This window comes from Miniopterus natalensis, chromosome 7 (genome assembly GCF_054644295.1).
Source record: "Miniopterus natalensis isolate mMinNat1 chromosome 7, mMinNat1.hap1, whole genome shotgun sequence".
Classification (NCBI taxonomy): Eukaryota; Metazoa; Chordata; class Mammalia; order Chiroptera; family Miniopteridae; genus Miniopterus; species Miniopterus natalensis.
Genome location: NC_142087.1, coordinates 49,815,091 through 49,840,019, shown reverse-complemented (window position 1 = coordinate 49,840,019; position 24,929 = coordinate 49,815,091). Strand labels below are relative to the sequence as shown.

At 37.4% G+C, this 24,929-nt stretch overlaps 1 protein-coding gene across 1 annotated transcript in view; it reads right to left on the bottom strand.

Moving 5' to 3' along the window:
* Positions 1 to 22,938, bottom strand: part of DSG4 (desmoglein 4) — a 37,979-nt gene extending 15,041 nt beyond the window's left edge. Inside the window, exons 1-10 of the mRNA XM_087819306.1 lie at positions 22,861 to 22,938; positions 16,988 to 17,023; positions 14,956 to 15,087; positions 13,242 to 13,397; positions 12,750 to 12,894; positions 9,204 to 9,370; positions 8,799 to 8,933; positions 7,767 to 7,952; positions 3,079 to 3,350; positions 1,677 to 1,816 (exon numbers count right to left, since the gene is read on the bottom strand). Of these exons, the coding sequence (XP_087675432.1) occupies positions 1,677 to 1,816; positions 3,079 to 3,350; positions 7,767 to 7,952; positions 8,799 to 8,933; positions 9,204 to 9,370; positions 12,750 to 12,894; positions 13,242 to 13,397; positions 14,956 to 15,087; positions 16,988 to 17,023; positions 22,861 to 22,938 (1,447 nt within the window). The remainder of the gene's footprint in view (positions 1 to 1,676; positions 1,817 to 3,078; positions 3,351 to 7,766; positions 7,953 to 8,798; positions 8,934 to 9,203; positions 9,371 to 12,749; positions 12,895 to 13,241; positions 13,398 to 14,955; positions 15,088 to 16,987; positions 17,024 to 22,860) is intronic.
* Positions 22,939 to 24,929: the final 1,991 nt, after the last annotated feature.

Sequence of the window (24,929 nt, the reverse complement as noted above, 5' to 3'; positions counted from 1 at the left end):
TGTTCTGTTACAATGAATAAAGAATTATTTTGTTTTTAACTTGGGAAGGGTCTTAGTTTTGTCATTTGTAAACTAGAACATTATCATCTTTTGGGTATTTTGTTAGGTCATTTTTGGATTAGTCAATGAGCTTCTTTTAAAGATGATTTTTTGCATGCCTGAATGGTAGAGCCATTTAGTTAATCAAAGGATAATAAACTGGAAGCCTACCCATACCCTCCATGGTTTTGTACAGTATGTTTTTAATACCCAATTCAGCTTTGGGCTTTCTAGACTTAGGCTCTCATGAGAGAGACAGATTATCCCATACATTGTTTTCTGTGTCATTCTCTGATCCTGCAGAGCTTTCTCAGGGCCTCCTGATATGGCCACTACAGCTCAAGTTATTGCTGACAGCATTTGCTCCCAGTGTCGTTTGCTATATGAAGAGCTGGTGGTCCATCATCTTTGACCAACCTTATCTGAACCACTTGGATGGCTCTGTGCCAGTGCACACACTCTGCTTAGGTGAATAAACTATAGCCCTTGTGCTTAGTTTTTTGCCGATACATTTTGATAGTTTTTCTCTCTCTTTACTCACTTGAAATGACTACTTTTCATCCTAGTTTTTGAAGATTTTCACATATGATCAATGTGCAAACATAGGCTCTGATCAACATGCTGAGTCCATTTTAGAACAGGCCTTCGAGAATCCTGATAATAAATAAGACTGTATTATTTATATAACTGACCCAGATGTTAAAAGTGACACAGGATGAGGGTTAGAATGTATGAATCATAACTGCTTGGGTATTACCATGGTTTCTTTTATAATCTTGTGCTGCCCATTTATCTTTCTCTTTGCTTGCTACTGTAAAGCTCAGATATAAACTTAATGCAAACCTATAGTATCTATCTTCTATTAGGTATATATCTGGGACATCTATTCTCCTCCTTCTCTCCTGGTTACTGACCTTTTCTGTTATTTTGTTCTGTAGTCGCTGGTTTCCTAGGCAGTGAGAATCATTAACTATTGATAAACACATTTCTGTTGCTACTCACCAAGAGGAAAGCCTAATAGATTTTCCCAAATGGAAAGCAGCTCAGTTATAAGTTAATTCAGTGAATCTGTGCTTATGACTTTTAATTTGGATCTTATATTTGGAATAACCTTGTGGTTCTTGATTCTTAACATCTTACTTTGGGCAACATGTCTAAACTAATCAAGCAACACTGACACAGGCTTCTCAATGTAGCTCAGTTTTAGTGACTAAAATAACTCTGCTCTTTGGGACACTGCCTTTCCCATAGGTCATCCCCAAATGAACTTTGTGCACACCTTGCAGCACTTTAAGTAAACATTCCTAACATACTTTGCACATTGGATTAACCATCTCAAGAGATAAGGCCATAAACAGAAAATGAGTTAAATTTATACATTTTAACTTTTATGTTTTACACTGTAAGCAACATATAATTCTTTTTTAGAAGTAGGTGAAATAAATTATGACAAATGTAAATTATGGTTGTAAGTATACTGAATTCAGTTCTTGGTCTAAGGTATTTAGAACTCTCTATAAGTCTTGTAGACACCACTGAATGATATATTTTGAGTCAATTTACTATCAACATTAGAGTAATACTTATATTTAGTGAAATAATAATTTTATTAAAATATTGAAAATAAATTTTCTTACCATCTACAGCCAGGATCTCTGCTGTATATATCCCATTGGTAATATATTTTGACTTCTTATCAAATTCCCTAGAAAACTGTATCTCACCAGTCCTTGAGTCAACTTTTAACCAGCTGCTGGGATCATGTCCTATGATATACCTGTTTTTAAATAAATGAGTTTATCACTTGCTCATATGAAAATTAATAATTTAGTCACATACAATGTGTTAAACTTGTATATGGTGTTTGCATGCTTCAGAGTAATAATTGCTTTGGATTATAAAATGTATATATCTCAACAAAATTCTAGTATTGAACATATTAATGCACAGGTTCATAACAGAGTTTTAAAATTTTATAATTTTTACTCTTCTAGCTCTTTATGTAATTGTTAATAACATATATTTCAAGCCTGTTTATTAAATCACAGCAATATGAAGGCAATATTCTTTATTCATTTCACATGGATGTACTCAGTTGTTCCTCAGTTTTAAGGTATATTGGTTTCAGAGCACCTCATTGTTGGTAATTTAGAGGTTGTGGTATCACTTATTCCATTTGTGTGTATGGGTTTTGTGACATATAATGGATTCAAAATGCTTGGACGAAGATTTTGTGTGTGTACCAGGCACAATTTTAAGTTTCCTGTGGGGCTTATCTGACATATCCTTTTCCTCTATCCCATACTGACAGGCTTCATAATTTTTGTTGTCTGTTAATTTGTTAACTGATTAAGTAATCAAAATTGTTCCTATCAAAGTGATTTATAAATCAATAGACTGTTCACTCCAAAAATATTGGGCATAAGAAAAGAGACGAGGAAAGGATATAAAGAATACTTATATATTTCACAGAATCTCTTATAAAGGTCTAATTAATGTATAATCTATATACCTAGAGCCCTTAAGTCCTACCTTTCTATTTTTCTAGTTGTGATTCTCTACATTATCTTTAGCTTGTTCTATTCTTTCTTTTTTTTTAAGGTTAAGTAGAAGATTGAAATGAGCCCCAAAGTTATAGGTAACATAGGTTTAAAAAAAACAAGCTGTGACTCATCTTTTATGATGTCTAACTGCTTACAATATGGCTTAGTCACCCCAGGTCCAGGGTGGTACAACTGGTCACAGAAGATCAAAGAGACTCAGAGAGTAACTGAAGGTAACTCTTTGACCTTACAATTGCTCGTTGAGCACAATTACTCTTACACCCACTTGGAGCCCTTACAGTGTGTAAAACACTATTAACATTCTAAGAAAATGTCAATGCCACAATAGTCTTCTATAATGATAACAGATGAACAGGAAAAGCAAAACTCTAAAAATATTTCAACCCACATACACTAGTATATGCTTCATGAATTAGCACGGGACAGAACCATGTGTGCTCTATCACTCTAACATGAACAAAGGATTTGCATATACCTGACATTTGTTGCAGGACTTCCTGTGTCCAAATCTACAGCCGTATATGTGCCCAGAACATAATTCATTAAGGAATCTCCTCTTACTCCTTCCCGCACACTGAAAGTCATAGAGTTTGGATCAAATGTGGGTCCTTCTCGCACATTAATAACCTGGATCCTCACAGGGGTTGAATGCATTCGGAATCGAGAGGCAACTGAGTGGTGAAATTCAGCTTGGTTTTTAACTCCAACACTGAGATGGATACTAGGCACTTGTTCATAATCCAGCATCTGAAATGATATAAAGTAAAAAACTCTGAAACAGCAAAAGAACTCTCATTTGACAGAATAAGAAGCCATAAGAACACAACACACCAGAATAAAGTCCAGGAGTTATGCAATTCTGATTTTTTAACTGGTAAAATTTTATGTATTATGGCGTGAGATATTTCAGACGTTATTTCCTTTATCTTTTAGCATAATGAGGTGTGTAGGTCATTTAAGCTTGTGAATTTAAATTGGACTCAAATTTGGAGTTTTGAACTTCTTATGTAAAAACCCAGGAATGAAAAATGATCTTTCTTTCCAAATGAGGTGTTTATGAAAAATTAAAAAAAAACACTTAGAATGAAATAAAAAATGCCCACAACTATTAAATGAATAAATAGGCCCAGTTTCCTTTGTAGAATTTACATCCAAGAATTTCTGAAAGTATAATCAGCGGAAAAAAGGAGGCAGTATATGTGATGTAATTGAATATGTAAATTAAAAAAATGATTTCTAAAGGAGAATTTATGACTATTGAAGTCAGCACTAACTGTGATTTAATTGTGCTGGGTAGGACGGACAGGAAGACTCCTTCACAGGGCACGTTCAAATAAGTCAGTACCATATCCAGAGAAAAGTCACTTTTGAAAACGGTTCCTTGCATAAAAGGTAAATAGAATCTTTTGATCCAGATGATTGATGTGGTGCCATGAAAAGTCAGAAGTGAAAAAGCATTTGTAAGAAAGGGAGTACCGGCAATATCTGTTTAGAAGTTTCTGGAAGCTAACCTAAGCGTCATTTGCAACACGTACACCAACAACAGGGGTCAGGCTACCAGGCCATCAGCAAGACCCTGAGATAAATTTCTGCTTTTCAGGGAAGTTGTAGGACATCATGAATGTTTTCTTAGGTTTACGTTAAATTCTTCACAAGGGCGGACTCAACACGCCTTGCTTAAATTCTAGCTAGAACCCTTGAGCTTTGGGATTTCAATTGCTTTTTCACATCTGTTCCCGTCCCTGGGCCACATTATGCCTAGCACAGAGCCGAATGTGAATTGTGTACTGAAAAATGGACTTTCAACTGGAAGAGATCCCTCTTTTAAAACCTAATTTTTATTTTCTAGAATCCTGTGCTGTCTTTAAATAAATGAAAAATCTGAGATCCTCTATTTTGATAGAGAAATCTTTTATAGCTTTCTTGCACACACACATTATGTGCTTTTTGTTTGTCAGGATCGTTCTCTCCCTCTAACAGGGAAGATAAAAGGCAGACAGAGGAAAGGCAGAAAGTCCTCATTCATTCTTTGCAACTGGGGCCTTTTATCAGTGGTTTTCTCATTGTGCCCAGAGGTCGAGGTTGTGCAGAGAGCAATACACACAACTGCTTACCACTGAATCTCTGCTTGGAGTTAGAATAGAGAGGTTGGAAAAACTCAGTTTCTGCAGTTTAAGGCATGACTGAAGAATAATCACTTACAAAAGGTATGCAGGGATGTGTTAGAAAAGTGAGGGGGCTCAGCCTTCAGGGATCTAAAGTGGGCTCAGGACTTGATCAGAATGAAGGGAACCCCTCCAGAACTAGGTTTGGCTTCTGGAGAGGTTGTGGTGGTTGTTTTGTTTTGTTTTGTTTTGTTTTTGCTTCTGTACTTTTTAATATAGAAGCTAAGCTATAAGATTCTCACATCCAATTGTGTGTGTGTGTGTGTTTGGTCTAATTTAATATGATACTGCTAATTCTCAGGGAACCCTGGTTTATTTTAGAATTTAGAATTTAGTTTGAATGAGGAAGGAGATTGGAAGTCTACGTCCAAAAGAAGCAGTTTTCTGTGGTAGGGAGCATATCTGCCAGGTGTGTTTGTTCTGCTTTTAAAGAATTAAAACTTTTCCGGTACAAATGTACCTGGAAGAGACCCACAAGGGCACACACAGTTGGGAAGGAGATTTCAGAGATGAAAAGACCTGTAGGGGGAAAATCTCAAGTCATTGATTTTTCTCCCTTAAAACTTGTTTTGGTGGCTCCAGATGACATGGTGAGGTGGGGAAAGGCCAGTTAAGCATGAGTTTGGAACCAGAGATCTGGTTGGATCTTATGTTTATCATTTGCCAAGTTAGTTTTCCTTTTATTTTATTTCACTCTTTATAAAAAAGGAATTCCAATATTTTCTTCCCAGAGTTACGATGATTAAATGAGATAATATGCACATCACTTCTATACACACACAGTAGAACCCAATATTTGGTGTTTAGTGATTACTAATTAGAATCATTATAAAAGTAGATAACCAATATTAATATTTTTTGTTAAAAATCTGAGTAGCAATTCCTCTTAAAGTCAAAGTGAATGTGTATAAATATATACACATATATTTGTATTGTTTATTAGTATTTAAATACACATTTATCAATAAATAGCAAAAGGAAGTTGTTATTGATGGGATTTTTTATTTTCTTAAAGACTTTCTGTTTTTAAACTGCAAGTTCCTTGAGAACAGAGATCATTCTCATTCACTTTCATATCCCTAGCACATAGTAGTTCTCAATAAATTGGAGTTAAACTAAATCACTTATAATGCCCTCCCACTAAGAAAAAGGTTATGGAAAGCTTAGTCAAAAGCTTGTGACTGAGGGTGGCTTAAGTGAAAATGAAGAGGGCATAAAGGGACATTAGTACACCATTCCAAATGCCAAATCCTAAGCAAATTTCGCATATATTCTCTAAACACATAGTTCTTCTGGCTATGTGCTAACACACACATAAAGGTTTTTCATTTCATTTTAATTAGCCTTTCCATATTATTTCGATGTTTTTAAGCATATTTTTCTGCTCTCTTTAAGAGACTTGAGAAATTATCATCCAGGAAAAAAATATTTTGTCTACATGACATCTAATATTACCTTGACCAATTTTTCATAAAATTGAATTTCCAATAGTTTTGTGTGTTTTTTGGCAATAAAATAAGTATATCTTTAAAACACTTTGGTTTTCACAGAAGACACACTATATAAATCATAAATGATCATTGCCTGAATTATTAATTCTTTTTGTGTGTTCATTTCAATGACAAGTGTAAAAAGTATAGATTTTCCCCCATAATTTTGATGATCACCTTGTAAATGAGTACACCTCATGATTTCCATGCTAGTGGTTGTGTCTCGTGGTAAAGTAGTAATTCTTTAATTGCTCCAGATAATTTCAAAAAGAACAGAGAAAGATTCAATATGTAAATGATATGTTTGCATTAGAAGTTTAAATGGCTTCCTAATAGACTATCTGAAAAAAGTTTCACAGTGACTGGAGTAGAGAAAAGCAGCGACAGACTTGAATAATCGCAGTTCACACTGTGGGCCAAACTAAATGGGTGTGTGTGGATCAGTATGTATTTTCATAGCTGTAAGTGCTGTTTATATTGTTAGTAGTACTTTTGTTTGAGAAAAATTAATTTTCTTTATTACATCCATGTTCATTTGAATCTTATTAGTTTGTAGTTTTGTTTCTAATTTGTATTTTTAGATTACATTGCAGTCCATTCAGTAAAAATGGAAAGCAGTTTGAGAAAAAGTAATCTATAGGAAAAAGCCAAGCCCTGCAGTTTGGTATTCAAGTTTCTCAGCTGCCCGACTCCAACTCAACATCTCCATTCTTGAATCTCACTGCTTCTCTGGGCGAATGCTCCGCTGCAGCTCCAGCAGCACTGCTCGCCACGCTCTGAACACGCTTTACATTTCCTTACCTGTATATGTGGCGCTCATTTCATATCCCACTTTAGCAATCTCAGTTATAAGGTCCTGCTTAAACTTTATTCCCTGCACGGAATCTTTTCCAACAAATCTAGCTCAAAAGTATCCCACCTCTGCCTGGCCAGGCGTGGCTCAGCGGTTGAGCATCGACCTAGGATCCAGGAGATTGGGGTTCGATTCCCGGTCAGGGCACATGCCCGAGTTGTGGGCTCAATCTCCGGTCGGGGTGTGCAGGAGGCAGCCGAACAATGACTCTCTCATTGATGTTTCTATCTCTCTGTCCCTCTCCCTTCCTCTCTCTGAAATCAATAAAGACATATTAAAAAAAAAAAGTATCCCACCTTTTATGTGAGTAATTATCTCATATTTCATCCATATGGCAATTGATTACATTTAATATGACATCTATACTACTATTTATTATGTTTTTAACTCATATTATTATCTAATTTAGGGGTCTTTGCCTTGACTTCTCAACTAGACTTTGGGCATTGTGAGAACAAAATAGCCTTCTTATTTTTCTTGGTAATAAATATTGTATTGCTTGGCTGGAGGTCTTAGCATGAAACAGTAAGCTGACTTAGGGCACTTGTTCACATAAACAGTATTCAAGTTATGGGTTGCTTTTTGTAGGCAGTCTCTGTCTCTAAGAGTATTATAAAACTTTTTTTAAAAAAAAGTTGCAGATCCCATACTGTACCTTGACAACTTTCAAAATGCCTTCATTGGTTCGTGGGTCTGTTTGAATATCAAACCAATTCCCATCATTTCCAGAGAGAATTATATATTTCGCCAACCAATTAGCAGTGCCTTCTTCATCAAGATCAATTGCTTTTAATCGCATCAGTTCCGAATTTAAACAATTCTCTTCAATGCTTGCTGAGTACTGGATGACATAGATCAATTTTATAATCAGTGAATTTTCAAAGAGGAAAGATAGTTTCTAATACTGAATTATCATTTAAAATACTAATAACAAACTGTGTCAGTGATTTTTGTCTAATTATTAAATGACATATATCTGACCAGAAATCCAAGAACAAAATGATTGAAAGAAAATAGAATTGATTTTCAAGGCTATATGTTAAATCAAAGTCAAAATGGCACTTTGTTTCATTTTTCTTGCTTATTTTTAATTTTCCGTAACTTCTTCCTTTTCTATAAAGGGCCAGATAGTAAATATATTAGGTTTTGTGGCTCCAACTATTCATTTTTGCTGCTGTAGCATCAAAGCAGCCACAGGCAACATGTAAAGCAGTAAGAACGATTGTGGTCCAATAAAATATATATGTATATATTTCTTTACCAAAACAAGTGGCAAGACAGATTTGGCTCTGCTGATTTCGATTTTATGCTTCTTTATGCTTAAAGATGAAAGTGGAAGTTGAGAATGTTTGGGACTTAGAATTAATTCAGTAAATCATCAGGCATATAAAGATACAGCGATGTTGTTACATGATTCCCAGAATTATATTAATAAATTTCCACACTTCTGTGAGTGGAGAGCATGAGGAGATGGTCTGTTGCTTTCACAGAAGAGATTTGCATGGCATAGTGACTCAAAGGGAGATATGCAATATTAAGATACATTATTACACATAAGAAATTTCATGGTTTATACAACAAAGGTTAGTACATCCATACATGTAAAAGAACCACATTCACCAACTATTGGGAAAGTAAATCAATTGTTGGCATTTATGTAAAAAGGGTTATAAGAGAAACAACTTACATAAGTTTTCTCCAAGGTGGGGAAATTATCATTGACATCTAAAACCTTGATTCTACAGGCACACTCAGAAGACAGTCCATCTGCAGCTCCATCTCGATCTGAGCCCCTCACAAGGAGATTATACATACTGTGTTCCTTAATTAAGATGAAAAGAATTGTAGGACTTAGGTCTTGTTTTGAATAAAATCTGACACATTCTGGTGTCATTATTCCACCTTTCTTTTATAACTTTATGTAATATTTTAATATCGTTTTTCTTCAATATAATTTTTATTTTAAATAATGGTTGGATTATTTTTCCTTCCCTCCTTTACACTGGAAGAAGGTCATATGTGGATTATTTCATCTCTGTATTTTCAAAATTGTATTCTTTATTTCTTATCATTCATTCATAGAAGGCTTTACCTCTCTGTCAAGGAAACTGGACATCGTGCGGACCTCTCCAGTGTACCTGTTCAGGATGAACATTGGTGCACCTGCTGGCTCCTGAGAGATAATCTTGTAGGCAATTTTAGAATTCAGATGATTATCTTCATCTGCATCTGTGGCACTTAACTTTACTACCAATGTGTCTAGAAATGAAGATGGAGAATGTTTGGGACTCCGTTAAAATCAATTTGGTAAATCATCAGGCAAAAGAAGAAAGAATGGCTGGTCTTCTGCATTCTCTCTCTTCTAGTTATCCATGAGAATGTACAGGGTGGGCAAAAGTAGATTTATAGTTGTTCAAATGGAAAATAATACAATAATTAAAAACTAATAATATAAGAATAAACTGTTTTGCATACTCACCACTATAAACATACTTTTGCCCCACACTGTTTTACCATAACTTTAGCTACACCATTGATTACAAAAATAACAGTGACTTGCTTCTGTAGAACCCTTTATAGTTTATAAAGTACTTGTACTCCTTAAATGATTAAATGGTAAATTAGTAGCAAAACATAGTGATCTTTAATGTATACAAAAAAGTTCAGTAGACTTTATCATAAAGCTGAAGAAACAGATTTTATCAATTTGTTTTTGCCATGGACTTGTGAAATTATTTTAAAATGCTTAATTAAGAAAGATGATAGCTTAATTTTTTTTAAAATTTATCTTTATTGTTGAAAGTATTACAGATGCCCTCCTTTTTTCCCCATTGATCCCCTCCACCCAGCATCTGCCCCCCCAGGCCTTCACCACTCACCCCCATGTGTGTCCATGGGTTATGTATATATGCATATAAGTTCTTTGATTAATCTCTCCCCATCGCCCCCTCCAACCCCTCCTTCCTACTGAGATTCATCAGTCTGTTCCATGCTTCTATGTCTCTGGACCTATTTTGTTCCTCAGTCTATTTTGTTTATTAGATTCCACCTATGGGTAAGATCATGTAAAACTGAATCAGGAAGAATCAGAAAATTGAATAGGCTAATAACAACTGATGAAATTGAAGCAGTAATAAAAAAAACTCCCAGCAAACAAAAGCCCTGGTGTGGCTGGCTTCACAGGGGAGCTTTCACAGAAACAGTGACTCTAAATGGCATCCTAGATCAGATGGGTTTAATTAATATTTACAGAACATTTCACCCCAAAGCTGCAAAATATACATTCTTCTCAAGTGCACATGGGTCATGCTCAAAGATAGACCACATGTTAGGACCCAAAACAAGTCTCTACAAGTTCAAGAAGAGTGAAATCATATCAAGCATCTCAGATCATAATGGCATGAAATTAGAAATCAACTACAGTAAAAACATTCAAAACATTCAAACACATGGAGGCTAAGTAGTATGTTATTAAACAATGAATGGGTTACCAATAAGATCAAGAAAGAAATAAAAAACTTCTGGAAACAAATGAAAATGAACACACAACAACCCAAACTCTATAGGACACAGTGAAAGCAGTCCTAAGAGGGAAGTTCATAGCACTACAGGCCTACCTCAAAAAGCAAGAAAAATTTTTAGTAAACTATCTGACCCTACAACTTAAAGAATTAGATGATAGCTTAATTAAATTTGACATTGTGATTATTTATGAGCACTTACATTCTTTTTCATTGCTCATCCAGAAGGCAGAGAATTACTATTCATTGCCTTGCAAGATAATTGTACTTTACTGAACAGTTAAAAATATGTAATTATTGGAAAGAAGATTTGTCCACAGGAATATAAGAAGGTCTTAATTGTTCATTGCGACAAAACATCGACATTCTAAGCCAGTCCCCAAGGACATAAGCCTGCAGGACAGATTTTCCAGCGTTGGCAGTTCCCTGATGTTTTTGTGCTTCCTAGCCAGGCTTCAGAATGCAAAATCCTTGCACAGAGAACAGATAGAGCTGGGTTTCATGCAGCTCATAGTTTATGAAAGCATGCTCAGCCCTGTGGTTAACTCTCCCCACGGGGAAGCATTATCAAGGCTGCTAGTCAGCAATCCGGTGGAGGTGGGTGTGTGTTTCACCTCCTCTCCCTTTGCCAAGCTTGTCCCCACGTATGTTAGTGAGGACACTACGATGGATTTGGAGACCCTCTCTCTGTTTTGCCTCTCTGAGGCAAAATCCTTGCTTTGCCTTCCTAAGTGCTCCCCTCCTATTTTCAACACCACTTTTTTAGGGCATCTGAAGAAGTTCTCCATACACTTGTCCTTGACCCCCATGTTTTGTCGTCTCTTTCTTTTTCTTTATCATTTCTTATCTCTTTTCTCCTGCAGACTTCTCCATCTTTTCTCCTTTGACTCCCCATTGTTACCTCTGGCTTCCTTTTTATCTGCTTTTTTCCTGAAATTTCTTTTTTCTCTCTCTTTTCCCAAATTTTATTTAGAGTCATAAGTGCAGATATAGGTGTGAAAGGAAAAGGAATATTAGAAGTCTGAGGGAAGAGTTGGAAGGCAAAGAGGGAGAGGAGAGAGGAAAGTAATAACGTAGGAAAAGCCTAAGTGCAGAAAGGAAGTTCAGGAGAAGTGATAGAAAGAGGGTAAAAGAGGAGAGTATTAGAGTTGGAGGTGGAATTAAGCAGGATGGGAAAATGAAAACAATGGGAAAACGTATTTTATAATTTGCCTTGTAGGCTATGAAGGCTCCTGATTATCCTCTGCGAATGATCTGATGGCTACTGTCAAGGAGGGGGGAGTCCCCCTTAAATTATTATGGGTTGGACTAATAATAAAATTGACTCAAGACCAGATTAACAGGAGGAAAAATCCAATTTAATATGTGCATGGGAGAGTCATAAATGATGCTCTGAGAAATGATGGACTAGCCAGCGCTTTATACTTTTTAGACAGAATAAAAATGAATTTTTGAAGAATTGATAGGACAAAAAAAAAGTTAGTGCTCATTAGAAAGAAATCTAAGCAAGGTTTGGGTATTTACTAGTGAGAAATCTGAAATTTGGGCTTGGGCAGCAATTTAATAAACAGACAACGAGGTTTGTTTATACAGGCTCTCTCAAGCAGGAGAGAGAGAAGGAGATCAGCATGTTCTTCTTGCATTGGTAGTTTCTTAAGTAACTTTTATTCAAAATAATCAGTATGCTATTGTGGGATATCTCTGGGCAGCCTACCCTGGGCCCCAGAAGCACAACTGCAGAATATCCTTTATTATTCTGCATCTGATGTGGTTCAGCCCAGAATGTGAGGAACAGAACAGAACAGGACCCTTCTTCACATTCATGGTTTCACCTCATTTTGTTCATTTGGATTAAGTTAATCATGAGCCCAGTAACAATCTCTGAGGAAGGCGCTAAGTCATATATATAAAAATCCTGTACAAACAAGAGGATATTTAACATTTTAGGCACGATTTCTTCTTCTAGCTCAATTTTAAGTTAGAACTTGTGGGGTTTCTTCAAAATACAAGTTTGACATTTTCTGATCTTTAAATTACTTGTATTTCAATCTCCTAAAGCGTATGACCAAGAGAAACAGACATGGAATAATGCAGAGAAGGAGAATCATTCTACTCACTCGCGTCGCTGTTTTCTTCGATGCTTCCTGTGTACACATTTTGTGTAAAGACTGGAGGGTTATCATTTATGTCCATAACTTTGACTCTAAGCTCAAGAGGTCTTTCTAAATCTTCACCTCGTGAATTCAGAGCCCGGCAATAGATCTGTGGAAAGTTGAAAAAAACTGTCTTTCTCCACCAAAGGAAATTAAGTGATATGCTTGAAAATATATAAGGAAATGTGCAAAGAAACAATTTTCCCAGTAAATTCAGACTTGTTTTTACAGCCTAGTAAGTTAAATGTTATCAAGACATTTGATCACATGCATATGCAACCCACCAGGGAATTCTGAACGATAAACTTTTTTCATACTCTTTCCATCTCCTCAAGCCCTTTATTTGGTTTCATTCTATTGTGCTTTATCAGAAGTAGGCCTTAGTCCTGAGATGATATTCTTTTAAAAGGGAAGAAAAATAATGTGCATAAATCAAAACACACTGCTCTGACTTACCAGGAAAAGTGGAGTTATCTCTCTGTCCACCACGGAGGTGATGTTAATCTCCCCAGTCTGAGGATTAATGGCGAACACGCCATAAGGCGGTCGATCAATCCCTGCCCCAGAGATGCGGTATGTAATCTTCTGGTTCACTTCGCAGTCTGATCGAATCTATGAGGAAAATGGCTAGGATTTAGAGCAGATAAGGAACTCCACAGTGTAGTGGAATGAGAAGGGAATGGACTTATAGCCGGACGGGTCTTGTATTGGAACCCGGCACCGCGACATAGGCTTGTGTGACCTTGGAAAATTCACTTAACTTTGCCAAGCACTAGCTTATAATGGGACAATAACACTTATATCCCAGGTTTGTGGTGGGGATTGTATGAGGTAACATATATATACCCCACCCCAATGACTGACATAGGGCACATCCATGCTTGATGGTAGATATTTTATTATTAACATTGTAAATGTCTCTGATTTGTTTTTGCACATAGAGAAAGAGTTTGACAGAAGAAATCAGAATCTTTACTATTTTGTAAGAGGATTGTATCATATTAATATGTATGCTGCTTAGACTTGAATTTGAAATTTAATTAAAATAGTAGATCATTTAAATTAAATCAGAAGAGAAATAGAGTGTTTAGAGATATTGGCAATAATTTTATAAATCAAAACCTACCATATCACTCATCTGCCAAACAGATTTTATGGCAGATATTCTGCTATCTAGATTATGTTTTCATAGCTTTATACCTATGGCTCATAAATTTAAACAAAGGTAGTTTAAATTTTGAAATCTAACCTATATCCTAAAGGTGAGAACACTCAGGAGAATACTAAGATTTGTTACCCAAATGTCCATAATTAAATTAAGACGGATAGAAATACAACTTGGATAAGCTCCACTCTGGTCCAAAGACTTTATTTATATAGATGAAAATGCAAGAAATATCTCAAATGCAAATATAAAGAAAAGAATATACAATACCAGTGGGGGTAATATAAAGCTGTAACTGTGCATTGAAAGGAAACGGTAACAATTTTGAAGCTTTCCAAAAATTTGAAAACATCTGAGAAAGAGTAAATCTCTTTCCTTGAGCTGAGATTATATCTGTAATTTCACCACTGATGCTTACTATATTTTTAATGTAAAGCTTTAAGGAAGGAATTCTGGAAAATCACTACTCTTGATTTCAATTGTGGCCCAAGGCCAAGAGGCCTAGAAAGAGCTAGTGAAGCTGTTAATGTGGATCATATCCTTCATGGATCAATTTATGACACATTCTTCTCTTAATGCTCCTTTCTTATTGAGAGCCATTATTTGAAATACCTTTTAAGGCTCTCCTAATTTCTGGATCTAGGGATCTAGTGAGAACTTTAGGGCTAGTCAGAAGAATATTAGCATATGCGTAAATTTCCTAAAACATGCAGGTAAGCAGAAGATAAGCAGAAAACAGATGGAAAGACAAAGAGCCCAGTAGTGCTGGAGATCCAAGTTTCTCTTCCAGGATCACTCAGGGACCCTCCGTTGTGTAGCAACTCCCAGAAAGTGATGGTCAAAGTGGTGCCTCAGCAACACAAACAAATGACTACACACCACCCATCTTCCTAAGTGACTGTGGAGTAGTGAAGACCGAGAACCCTCAAAATGTCTGAGGACCTTACTGCCCTTCAAAAGCCTTTGGTTATCAGAGCAGGATACTCCAGTTATTTCATCACTTACTCTGGCGATTGGATTCCTCTTGGAGTTGTCCTCTCCTTCTCGACAGGCTGCTGCAAACTTGATCCACTCCCGCTTTTGTCTTCTGACAGTTTGCCATTTTGTACTGCCATTTTCAATGTCTAATTCTTTTACCTTAAGCAAAAACAGTTCATATTTTATACAGTGCTAGAACAATTTTACTTAGTAAGGGCATTTATTCAACACTCTAAGATACACCCAGAAGAAGCAGTGGTATTAAATTTGGGGAACAAAAAAACTGTTTTACTAATTTGTAACTCTAGATAGATATAGCTTGATAATTCTTACTAGCTACTTCTTTTGGAATCGTCTCACTGCTAACTATATGATTCTAGTGAAACAAATTTTATTAACTAAGTGTGGAGCTTGTAATGTGTTATATTGGATAATATGGTGTATGTAGTTTTTCTTTTATTTGTCCTCACTGATTAGTAGACATTTGGTTCTGTCCAAAACATCCACAGAAACATTTGGTTCACGTCAAAAGGCCCTGTCCAAAAACGTTCATGGAGATGACCCATCTACTTAACACCATGTACCATTACTAGCTAGGCTACCAAGGCTCGGAAAGTTATTTTTAGCAATACAGCCACAACATAGTTATTGGACTAATAAAACATGTTAGTATTTTTATGTATTAATCCTGTAAACCAAAAGTATAAGTAAGAATCATGGCCTGTTTGAACACAGGAACATTTCCTAAGCTTGGACATTTCCTAAGTTTTTGACAGGACCAAATATCAAGGACCATTTGGCATGGACTAAATATGCTCATTGATGTTTTGGACAGGACCAAATTTTAAGGACCTTTTGGTGTCGACCAAATGTCTCTGTGGATATTTCAGACAGGACTAAATGTTTCACTAGGTAGAGACCTTGCTCACCTCAACCTTCACTGAGTTCTGACCAGGCTTTCTGGCCTCTAGAGTTTAAAAGATTGTTGGTGTTCCAGGTGACTGCATCCCATGCAAAAGGAAAGTTGTGCTGGTGAGTATACTCACCTAAAAGAGGGGAAGGGTTTCTCTTTTCTGTTGATAAGGACACCATTCTGGCTATGTATTCAAATAGATTATTGCAAGATTAGAAGAATATTTTAACTGAAGTGATGATAACTGCTATAATTCCATGGACACCTATATGGATTCTTAGTGCTGTCCATTTGTATCTCTGCTTGTTATATGTTTTTCTCTTTATAGTCTTATTTGTTATTGTTGGAGAGTATTTATGAATTTTATACTATTAAAGACTTTAGAAATGTTACTATACGCATAAACATTTGTGTATACATGTATACACATGCATATATATATATATATATATATATATGTAACTCTTAATGTACTTGTTGAGACATAGATAATTGTATGTTTGTTTAAGCTAAGGCTTCATTTAATTACCACTTTGAGGGGAGGAGATGTTCCATGTGAATGGAGCTATACTTTCAAGAACCAAAGCATTTACATTTTCTCCATTTTTATGCAACTTCCTAAAATGTACCACTTATTCTCTATTTTGTCAACAAAGATTACAAAAGTAATTATATATTTTTTAAATTATTTGATATTATCATAATGAAAATTTAACTACTATATAAAATAAAACCCTACCATAGAAGATAGTGGTTTTATTTCCCAAGTCCCAGTCTAAATGGCTCTGGATTCTCTGTTGTCTTATTTAGTTGTGATTACAGATTTTTTTGTTATTTGTATTTTTCTCTAATTGACTGACTGTACAAATGTCTAAAAATCCTCTTCCCATTCCAAAGTGCTACTTTGCTTCTTTTGCTTTGCTGTAGGCTGGGAAACATAAATAAGCTACTAGTATAGTCTGATAGGTAAGGGCTGCTATGGCACGGAGCTGTCACAAACCATGCCTGAAAACATGGAAATTTAAAATTATGGATTTTACTGTTGCTATTTTCAAATATTCTGATTTTTGATATATGATGCATTGCAAAATTCAGTTTTTCTTTCAATTTTAAATTGAGAAAATAGTTTTTAAAATTATACATTACCTCAACAATAAATTCACTGTTTACTTCCAACACCACCTGTTATAGAAGGCACAACATTAGCACAAATTGGCATAATTTAAAGGAAGCAGTATCATAAAACTATTGACAACGTTCTCTGTTTAATTCATTTCTTAAATAGATGTATTGCTAATAATGTGGAATAAACACAGGTAATAAAAAGTCAATAATGCTGGCTTTTTGCCCTCAAAGTCTTTTGAACTTTTAAGAAAGACAAACATATAACTAAAGCAAGGAAAGTTAGGATATGTGCTTCAACAGAGGCATCCATGGGCTCAGTGGGAGGAAAAGCAGATGACTCAAGTTACCAAGTGAATTTCAGGAAGGCCTCAGAGGAGAGCAGGGATTTGAAAAGACTCTACAGGATGAAGCTATTTTGATAAGAGAGACTGATGGGGGAAAATTTTTCAGCCAGAGTAAAACATAAACACAGGTGTAAGGGCACTAACTTTCAGGTGATGTTCCAAAAATGGTAAATAATATTAGTAGAAGGGTAGAGAAAATAGTGAGGAGACATGGGAGACAAGATTAGGAATGTCAGTTTGGAGGCAGGTCATAAAGTTCTTTATATACCAAACTAAGGAGTTGGGGCTTTATTGGATAAAATACTGGGAATGACAAAAATGTTTTTAAAACATGTCATTGATGTAAAGGGAAGATTACAAAAGATAAGAACTTGAAGTCAAGACACTTAAGAATTAGCAATTGCTTAGGTAAGGCATAGACCATAGACATAGATGCTGACATGGCACTGGAAAGGAGAGAAAGGAGACATTTCCAAAAAACTGATAGGGCTGATAAATTGTGAGTGCAAGGGGAGGATGTTTCAGATGATTTTGGTGACTTAGGTTGGCTTTCTGGGACAATGGGGGTACTTTTAATAATAACAAAAAATTCAACAGGAGAGTATCACTGCAGGGAGATGATGACTGAAGCTTTTTACTTATTTTGAATGCACTTCTAAAATTTGGGTTAGACATAAAAGCTGAAAAAGTGTAATTTATCTAAACAGGAGTGCTGTTTAAAGTTGCAAGGAAGTGAGGAGATTACATTAGAAAGTTTAAGATCAATGAAGTAGGCAGAGAACAGAATCTTATAGGAAATGTTTATATTTTTGTGCAGGGCACACAAAGACGAAGTCTAAAAGCAGAGAATAGAGAGATCGAGGGACCAGGTGTGTGGGTACAGAGCCGATTCTGTCAACATGAAAATATTAAGAAGTGGCAGGGGTTGTGGTGGTTGTGATTGTGGTGGAGGGCTAATAAGGAAGCTGAGTTCAGAAAGAAGAGACTCTATAAGGAGGAGTAGGCAGAAAAGAGGCCGAATGAGTGCCGTGCAGAGGTAAGAAGTTAGACAAAGCGGAGCTATTGAAAGGTTCATGCCTCATAGCAAGGTCAAGGAGATTGGGAACTGAGACTGTCTTGGGTTTTTAAGCAGGCAGTCATTGGGATTACACTTTTGAGTTAGGAGATAAAAGGCAAGTAAGAGGTACGATGCAATTTGAGTAGTTAATTAGATCAAGACATATTTTTTAGGTTAGGGAACCATGACCAAGTATACAGTCCACGGGGAGGGGAAAAGAGGTTTGTGGAGAAAGAATGGTAAATGGAGATGAGAGAAAGGGAGTGGCAGAGAAGGAGGCAGAAGTCAAGGAGCTACAATTATAACTAAGAGAGACTAGGAATGGTGTTAATCAAAAGTGCAGAGAACAAACCTGATAATGAGGAAGAGAATTTCTTCCTCTGACAGAAGGCCGGAAGAATATTATGAGAGAGAAAACAATTTTGAGGTGTAAGAGTAGGAGAATTTTTAACATAGCTTTTTGGAGTTTGAGCGAGCAAGAATGGGGTTGTGTGTGGCTACAGGAAACTGTCATGAGAGAAGGTGACAGGAAACCAGTGAAATGCCACGAATCAGAGAGGGGACAGTAGGCCCACTTAGCATTCTTTTTTTCTTTTTTTTACTGAATTGCTCTATATTCTTTTATTTTTAAATTTATCTTTATTGTTGAAAGTATTACAGGTGTCCCATTTTTCCCCCCATTGACCCCCTCCACCTCACTCCCACCCCCTCCCCAGGCCTTCACCCCTTTATTGACCATGTCCATGGGTTATGCATATATGCATATAACTTCTTTGGTTAATCTCTTCCCATCCTCCACCCCCCTACCCTCTTTCCTCTGAAATATGATGTCTGCTTCAATGTCTCTGGATCCATTCAGTTTGTCAGATTCTTTTGTTTATTAGCTTCTTCTTAAAGAAGACCCTTCAACATTTCATGTAGTATGGGTCTGGTGGTGATGAACTCCGTTAGCTTTTTCTTATCTGAGGAGTTCTTTATCTGATCTTCAGTTCTAAATGATAGCTTTGCTGGGTAGAGCAATCTTGGTTGTAGGTTCTTGCTTTTCATCACTTTGAATATTTCTTGCCACTCCCTTCTGGGCCTGCAAAGTTTCTGTTGAGAAATCAGCTGACAGTTGTATGGGTGCTCCCTTGTAGGTAATTAACTGCTTTCCCCTTGCTGCTTTTAAGATTCTCTCATTGTCTTTAACCTCTGGCATTTTAATTATGATGTGTCTTGCTGTGGGCCTCTTTGAGTTCCTCTTGCTTGGCACTCTCTATGCTTCCTGGACTTGTAAGTCTATTTTTCTCCTCAGGGAAGGGAAGTTTTCTGTAATTATTTTTTCAAATAGGTTTTCAATTTCTTGCTATCTCTCTTCTCCTTCTGGCACCACAATAATATGAATGTTGGGCCTCTTGAAGTTGTCCCAGAGGCTCCTTATACTATCTTCATATTTCTGGATTCTTTTTTCTTTTTGCTCTTCTGGTTGGGTGTTGTTTGCTTCCTCATGTTCCAAATTGCTGATTTGATTATCAGTGTCCTCTACTCTATGGTTGATTCCCTGTAAATTATTCTTCATTTCAGTTAGTGTAGCCTTCATTTCTGATTGGTACTTTATTATGTCATTGATGATCTCACTAGTTTTCTTAATAGTCTTACTAAGATCCTTGAGCATCCTTATAAACACTATTCTGAACTCTGTATCTGGTAGCTTGCTTGGATCTATTTCATTTAGTTCCTCTTGTAGAGAGTTCTTCTGTTCTTTCCTTTGTGACATGTTTCTTTGCCTCCACATTTTGGCTGCTCCCAGGTGTTTGTTTCTATGTATTAGGTAGAGCTGCTATGTCTCCTGGAATTGGTAGAGTGGCTTTGTGTAGTAGGTGTCCTGCAGGGTCCAGTGGCTCAGCCTCCCCAGTCACCTGAGCTGGGCCTTCTAGGTGCAAACCTGTGTGGGCTGTGTGCACTGTCCTGTTGTAGTTGAGTCTCGGTTGCTATTGGCATCACTGGGAGGAATTGACTCCCAGGTCGATCAGCTGTGAAGACCAGCTGCAACTACAGCCAGAGTTGCTGTGCTGGAGACACCCCTATGAAGCAGGATTTACTTCAGTGGAGCTTTGGTGTTCACCAAGTGCACCCCTTGAGTGTGTCACTCGTGGATGTGGTAGGGTTGTAATACAGCGTGGTCAAGTCTGACCACCAGATGCACTGTCTCTGGGGCCTCCCGGGAGGTGCAAAGTCAGCCTCTGCGTGTGTCTTTCCCAGGGCCACCCAGCATGAGCTACACAGCAAACCGTAGTTGGCTGCTCCTTGTGCTGGGCTTGGAGGTGCCCAGGAGAGGCCAAGCTATGAGCCAATGCAGCTGCCGCTAGTGCCAGGCCTGGGGCCACTTATCAAGATGTATGGGGCCTGCTGCAGCTTGTTTGAGAGATTTTAGGAAAGTTCTAAGCATGAGGCTCTAGAGGCCACTTGCACAGAAGCCCCTGTAAATGGCCTGGATGAGCTGCAGGTGGGGAGGGGCGGGGCCTCCGGGAATCACGGGGCGGGGCCAGAGGTGGGAGTCAGGTGCTGGGGATTCAAATATGGCGCCTGCCTGCCGGCTGTGCGGGGAGGACTCGCCAAAGGAGCCATGGCCTCCGCCAGCCCTTCTGCCCTGGAGGAAGCCGCCCCTCCACCTCTCGCCCTGACTTCAGGCAGGTTAGTCCCCCTCAAAGTGTCCCGGGTCCTTTCAGGCTGCTGCCTGGCGCTGGGCTCAGAGGGATCGTCCGAGTGAGTCCGTGCGCGGGCCCTTTAGAGGAGCTGCTGGGGCTCCCGCAGCCTCGGCGACCCTCAGAGACAGTCCCCGCTGGGTTCACAGCCCGGAGTTGTGGGGACGTCTCTTCCCAGCCCTAGAGCCCTGGGCTGGGGGCCTGCTGTGGGGCTGGGACCCCTCACTCCTCCGGGAAACCTCCACCTGAGATGTGCCCCCGGGTTTACCTGCGGCACTGGGTGTGGGCCCACAGCCGCGTCTGCAGGATTCAGCCCTGATCCGCCTGCGTCTCCGCCCCTCCTACCGGTCTCGGTGCTTCTTCAGGTCCCTGGTTGTGGGGCTTCTGTTCAGCCAGATTTCAGGAGGCTCTGAGTGATGGTGGTTCTGTATTTTAGTTGTAATTTTGATGTGGTTGCGGGAGGCGGCGGGTTCGCGGTTATCTCCGCCGCCATCTTGTTCAGTCTCAGCTTGATAGACCTCTACCCACTTAGCATTCTTGAGTTAGGGAATATATGAGCACAGAAAATTAGAAATAAAGAAAATAAACTATTATTCCATAGCAGATGACGAGTTTGAGGACCGGTTGACATTAGGAAGAACGTATGATGCACAGCCCATCTGTTTCGTGCCTTGTCTAGTAGAACTTGGCAACCTGACAGTTGGAAGAGAAGGAATGTGAGGGCTGTCCCAGAGCTGGAGGTTGTTATCAAGGCAGAGTGGGGACTGAGGGCGTGATGAGATACTGCTATGAACGCCGGAGAATTAGAGAGTGGAGTAAAACCAGGGAGCTCCACTGGACTGAGATGAGAGAGACACTGGACCAGGGGGAGTGGATGCAAAGCAGATTTTACAGATGTGCAGGGGTTTTATAAGAGGGTGACGGCTGAGTCCGAAGGGGAAGAACCAGAGGTGAGAAATGTGGCAATAGGGCATGTATTTCCTCTTAACTCACTTTCTCCTTCATGTGTAATTTTATTAGGCATTAGTAAAATATCTACACCTGGAAAAGAAGTTCAGTATTTAATAGGAGATGACCTTATTTGGTGGCATAGGATGTTTTATTTCATAATAAATATTGCCTTTGGGGGGTTAGCTATTCTTTTCGTTAGAAGAGTAGATGACTCTCTCTTCTCTCCTTCTCCCCCACTTCTGGAAAGTATAAGGAAACGTAAAAAACATCACATAGAATCTGACTGTTTGGAGATCATCATTGGTAATATTTGGAGAAATTCAGACTTTTTTTTCCCCCCAAAACACTGACTTGGGCAAATTATAATTTTTTTAACCCAAAAAACTTATATTATACATGCAATTTAGTAATTTTTTCCACTCAGTTATTATCATGGTCATGTTTCATGTCAATGAATACCTGCAGACATCACACATTTTGATGGTTGCCTTAGTGTATCGCTTATGTTCAGGTGATTGGGACACTAGGATAACAGAGAAACAATAGATTCTGCAGTTTAGTGCTGCAGACTAAACTCTGCCATGATCCTCAGGCACTGTGCTCCATCAGGAGGTTAACTGGAAGGCTGCCTTGATAGATGCTGAAAGGTTGGCGAGCTCAGCACGTTAACCCATGGTTAACAAGAAGCCCTCTCTCCTTGTCTTCAGATTCCTAGTAGTCTCTCTTTTCTCCATCTCCTCCACTTCTCCTTTTCTCTCTGTCTCCTCTTCGATATTCTCTTGCATCTGTTCCTCTTGCCCTTCCTGACCATGTCTTAGGCCTGACATAGAATCACAGTAGCCTCATTATGCTGCTTACTCTCAGAGCTTTAATAAACCCACAACCCAATTTCAACTGGAAGTAGTGCAGGTGAGTCCTAGCTGGGGTTCTGCTCATAATGCAATCAGAGATGTGGTAGGTAATTTTCATTCTTTCCTCACCCTGGTTTCTGCCAAGCTTTCGAGGTTAGTGTTGCATCTACACAGCGTTAAAACACCAGCTTGAAAATGGACCCAAATCATTATTCTACTGATTTTTTTGTTACTAAATTAATTATACTCTGATGCATTGTTGCCTAGGTAAGTAAACCAAAACCTAAGCCTATAAATGGCTCAAGAGTAAAAAATTGAAACCTAAGGACAGCCAATCACAAACAGTCAACTAGGCTTCAAGCTGTCACCGATCAATACTGTTCTTACTTTGCTTCTGCCTTTTCTATATGAACTACTTTCCCAGCTTCCGTTGGTGGAGTGTTTCTAGCCACTTCTGGTTTGGTGATGCCTGCTTCTAATCGATTTTTGCTCAAATTCTTTAAAATGTAATATGTCTCAGTTTATCTTTTAACAATTCATTTACTCAACACCTAGAGCTTCTCTTAAATAACCTGATATTATTTACCACATTGCTTTGGTTTTGCTTAAACTTTGCTGTCATATAATTGTAGGCCCCAGCTCTGGGAAAACATTAATGTTTGTGTTACTAGTACTAATACTGTCTTGCAGAGGTCTTCAAAAGATTTTGCTTATGTAGCCTTTTTTTATTTTTTTAAATGATGTGCTTCTTCAAAATTTTCTATAATGACATCGAAAAAATTTCATAAGTTTAAATAGCTGCGAAGAATGGAATTTAAGAATATTGTAAATATTGATACTTTAAATAAAGCTGTTACATTACTTTTTACATGTAGCCGATAGAATGTAAATATTATAGTCATTTGATGCCCTATTCCATCCATTAAAAAATAGATTGTTTTTAATAGTTGAAAATTTTATTTCATTTCTGCTGATTCTTGAAATTTTATATTCTATTTCCATTTAGTGAACCGTATCCTTCATAGATTCATCTTACTTGAATATATTTTTAAGCTTTAAATGTAATTTAAATATATTATAAATATCTATCATACTTTGTAACAAAAATATGTATACAAGTATAAATTTTATTTTATTATTATTTCTATAATTGTAAGGCTATAATATTAAAAATCAATTTCTCCTAGATTGAATTAGCTTTATAATTGTTATAAGCAGCACAATTGATTAAACAATGGGAAAATATAGACATTTTGATGCAATATCATTAAATATAGAAAGTAAAATTTTATCAGAAGTTTATTGCAAAAAGATGGATAAAACTTTAAAAAATATAGCTCATGAACAAATATTACTGGTAGAATTAAACAAATTTTAGTATCAATTCTATTTTGCTTGGTTTTGTTTTTTAGTTGTAACTACTGGGAAAACACTTGTTCACATAAATAGGCAGATAATATTGGATATTTTTTTAAGTAGCAGAGTCATTGATTCTTTAAGCTTATTTTGAATTTATCACTTTAATCTACAGAGTAATCTAGCATTAAAAATGCCGATCAATGATTCATCATTGATGTTTCTATCTCTCTCCCTTTCCCGTCCTCTCTCTGAAATCAATAAAGACACACATATATATAAATAAAATAAAATAATAAAATAACAGCTGCTGAACAAGCCTATTTTTCATCTCTATGACACCTTTTTGAAGTTAGTTTTCACAGTCATTTGCACACCTAATACCTTATTAATAAGCAGTTCTCTCCTGAATAATACTTATAAAAATAATTGACTAAAGCAATTGCCATCCTCATAGGGCTATGTATGGTAGAGATGCCAAGTTCAAGCCTAGTTATACTACTTTTGTTTATAATTGATGGTATATCAAGCAGTGGCATTTTAGTTTGTAAGCTGTGTAATTTTCTGTGTAGAAAGGGCAGACATTTCTCATGCAGCTAATATCTGAAAGTTTCACCACTCACTCCTTTCACACACCCTGTCATCAGAGCTGCTCTCGAGAGTGAGGAATTCCAACTGCGATCCGCTTGGGGAAGAGAAGGAAACATAGCTGCAACTCAA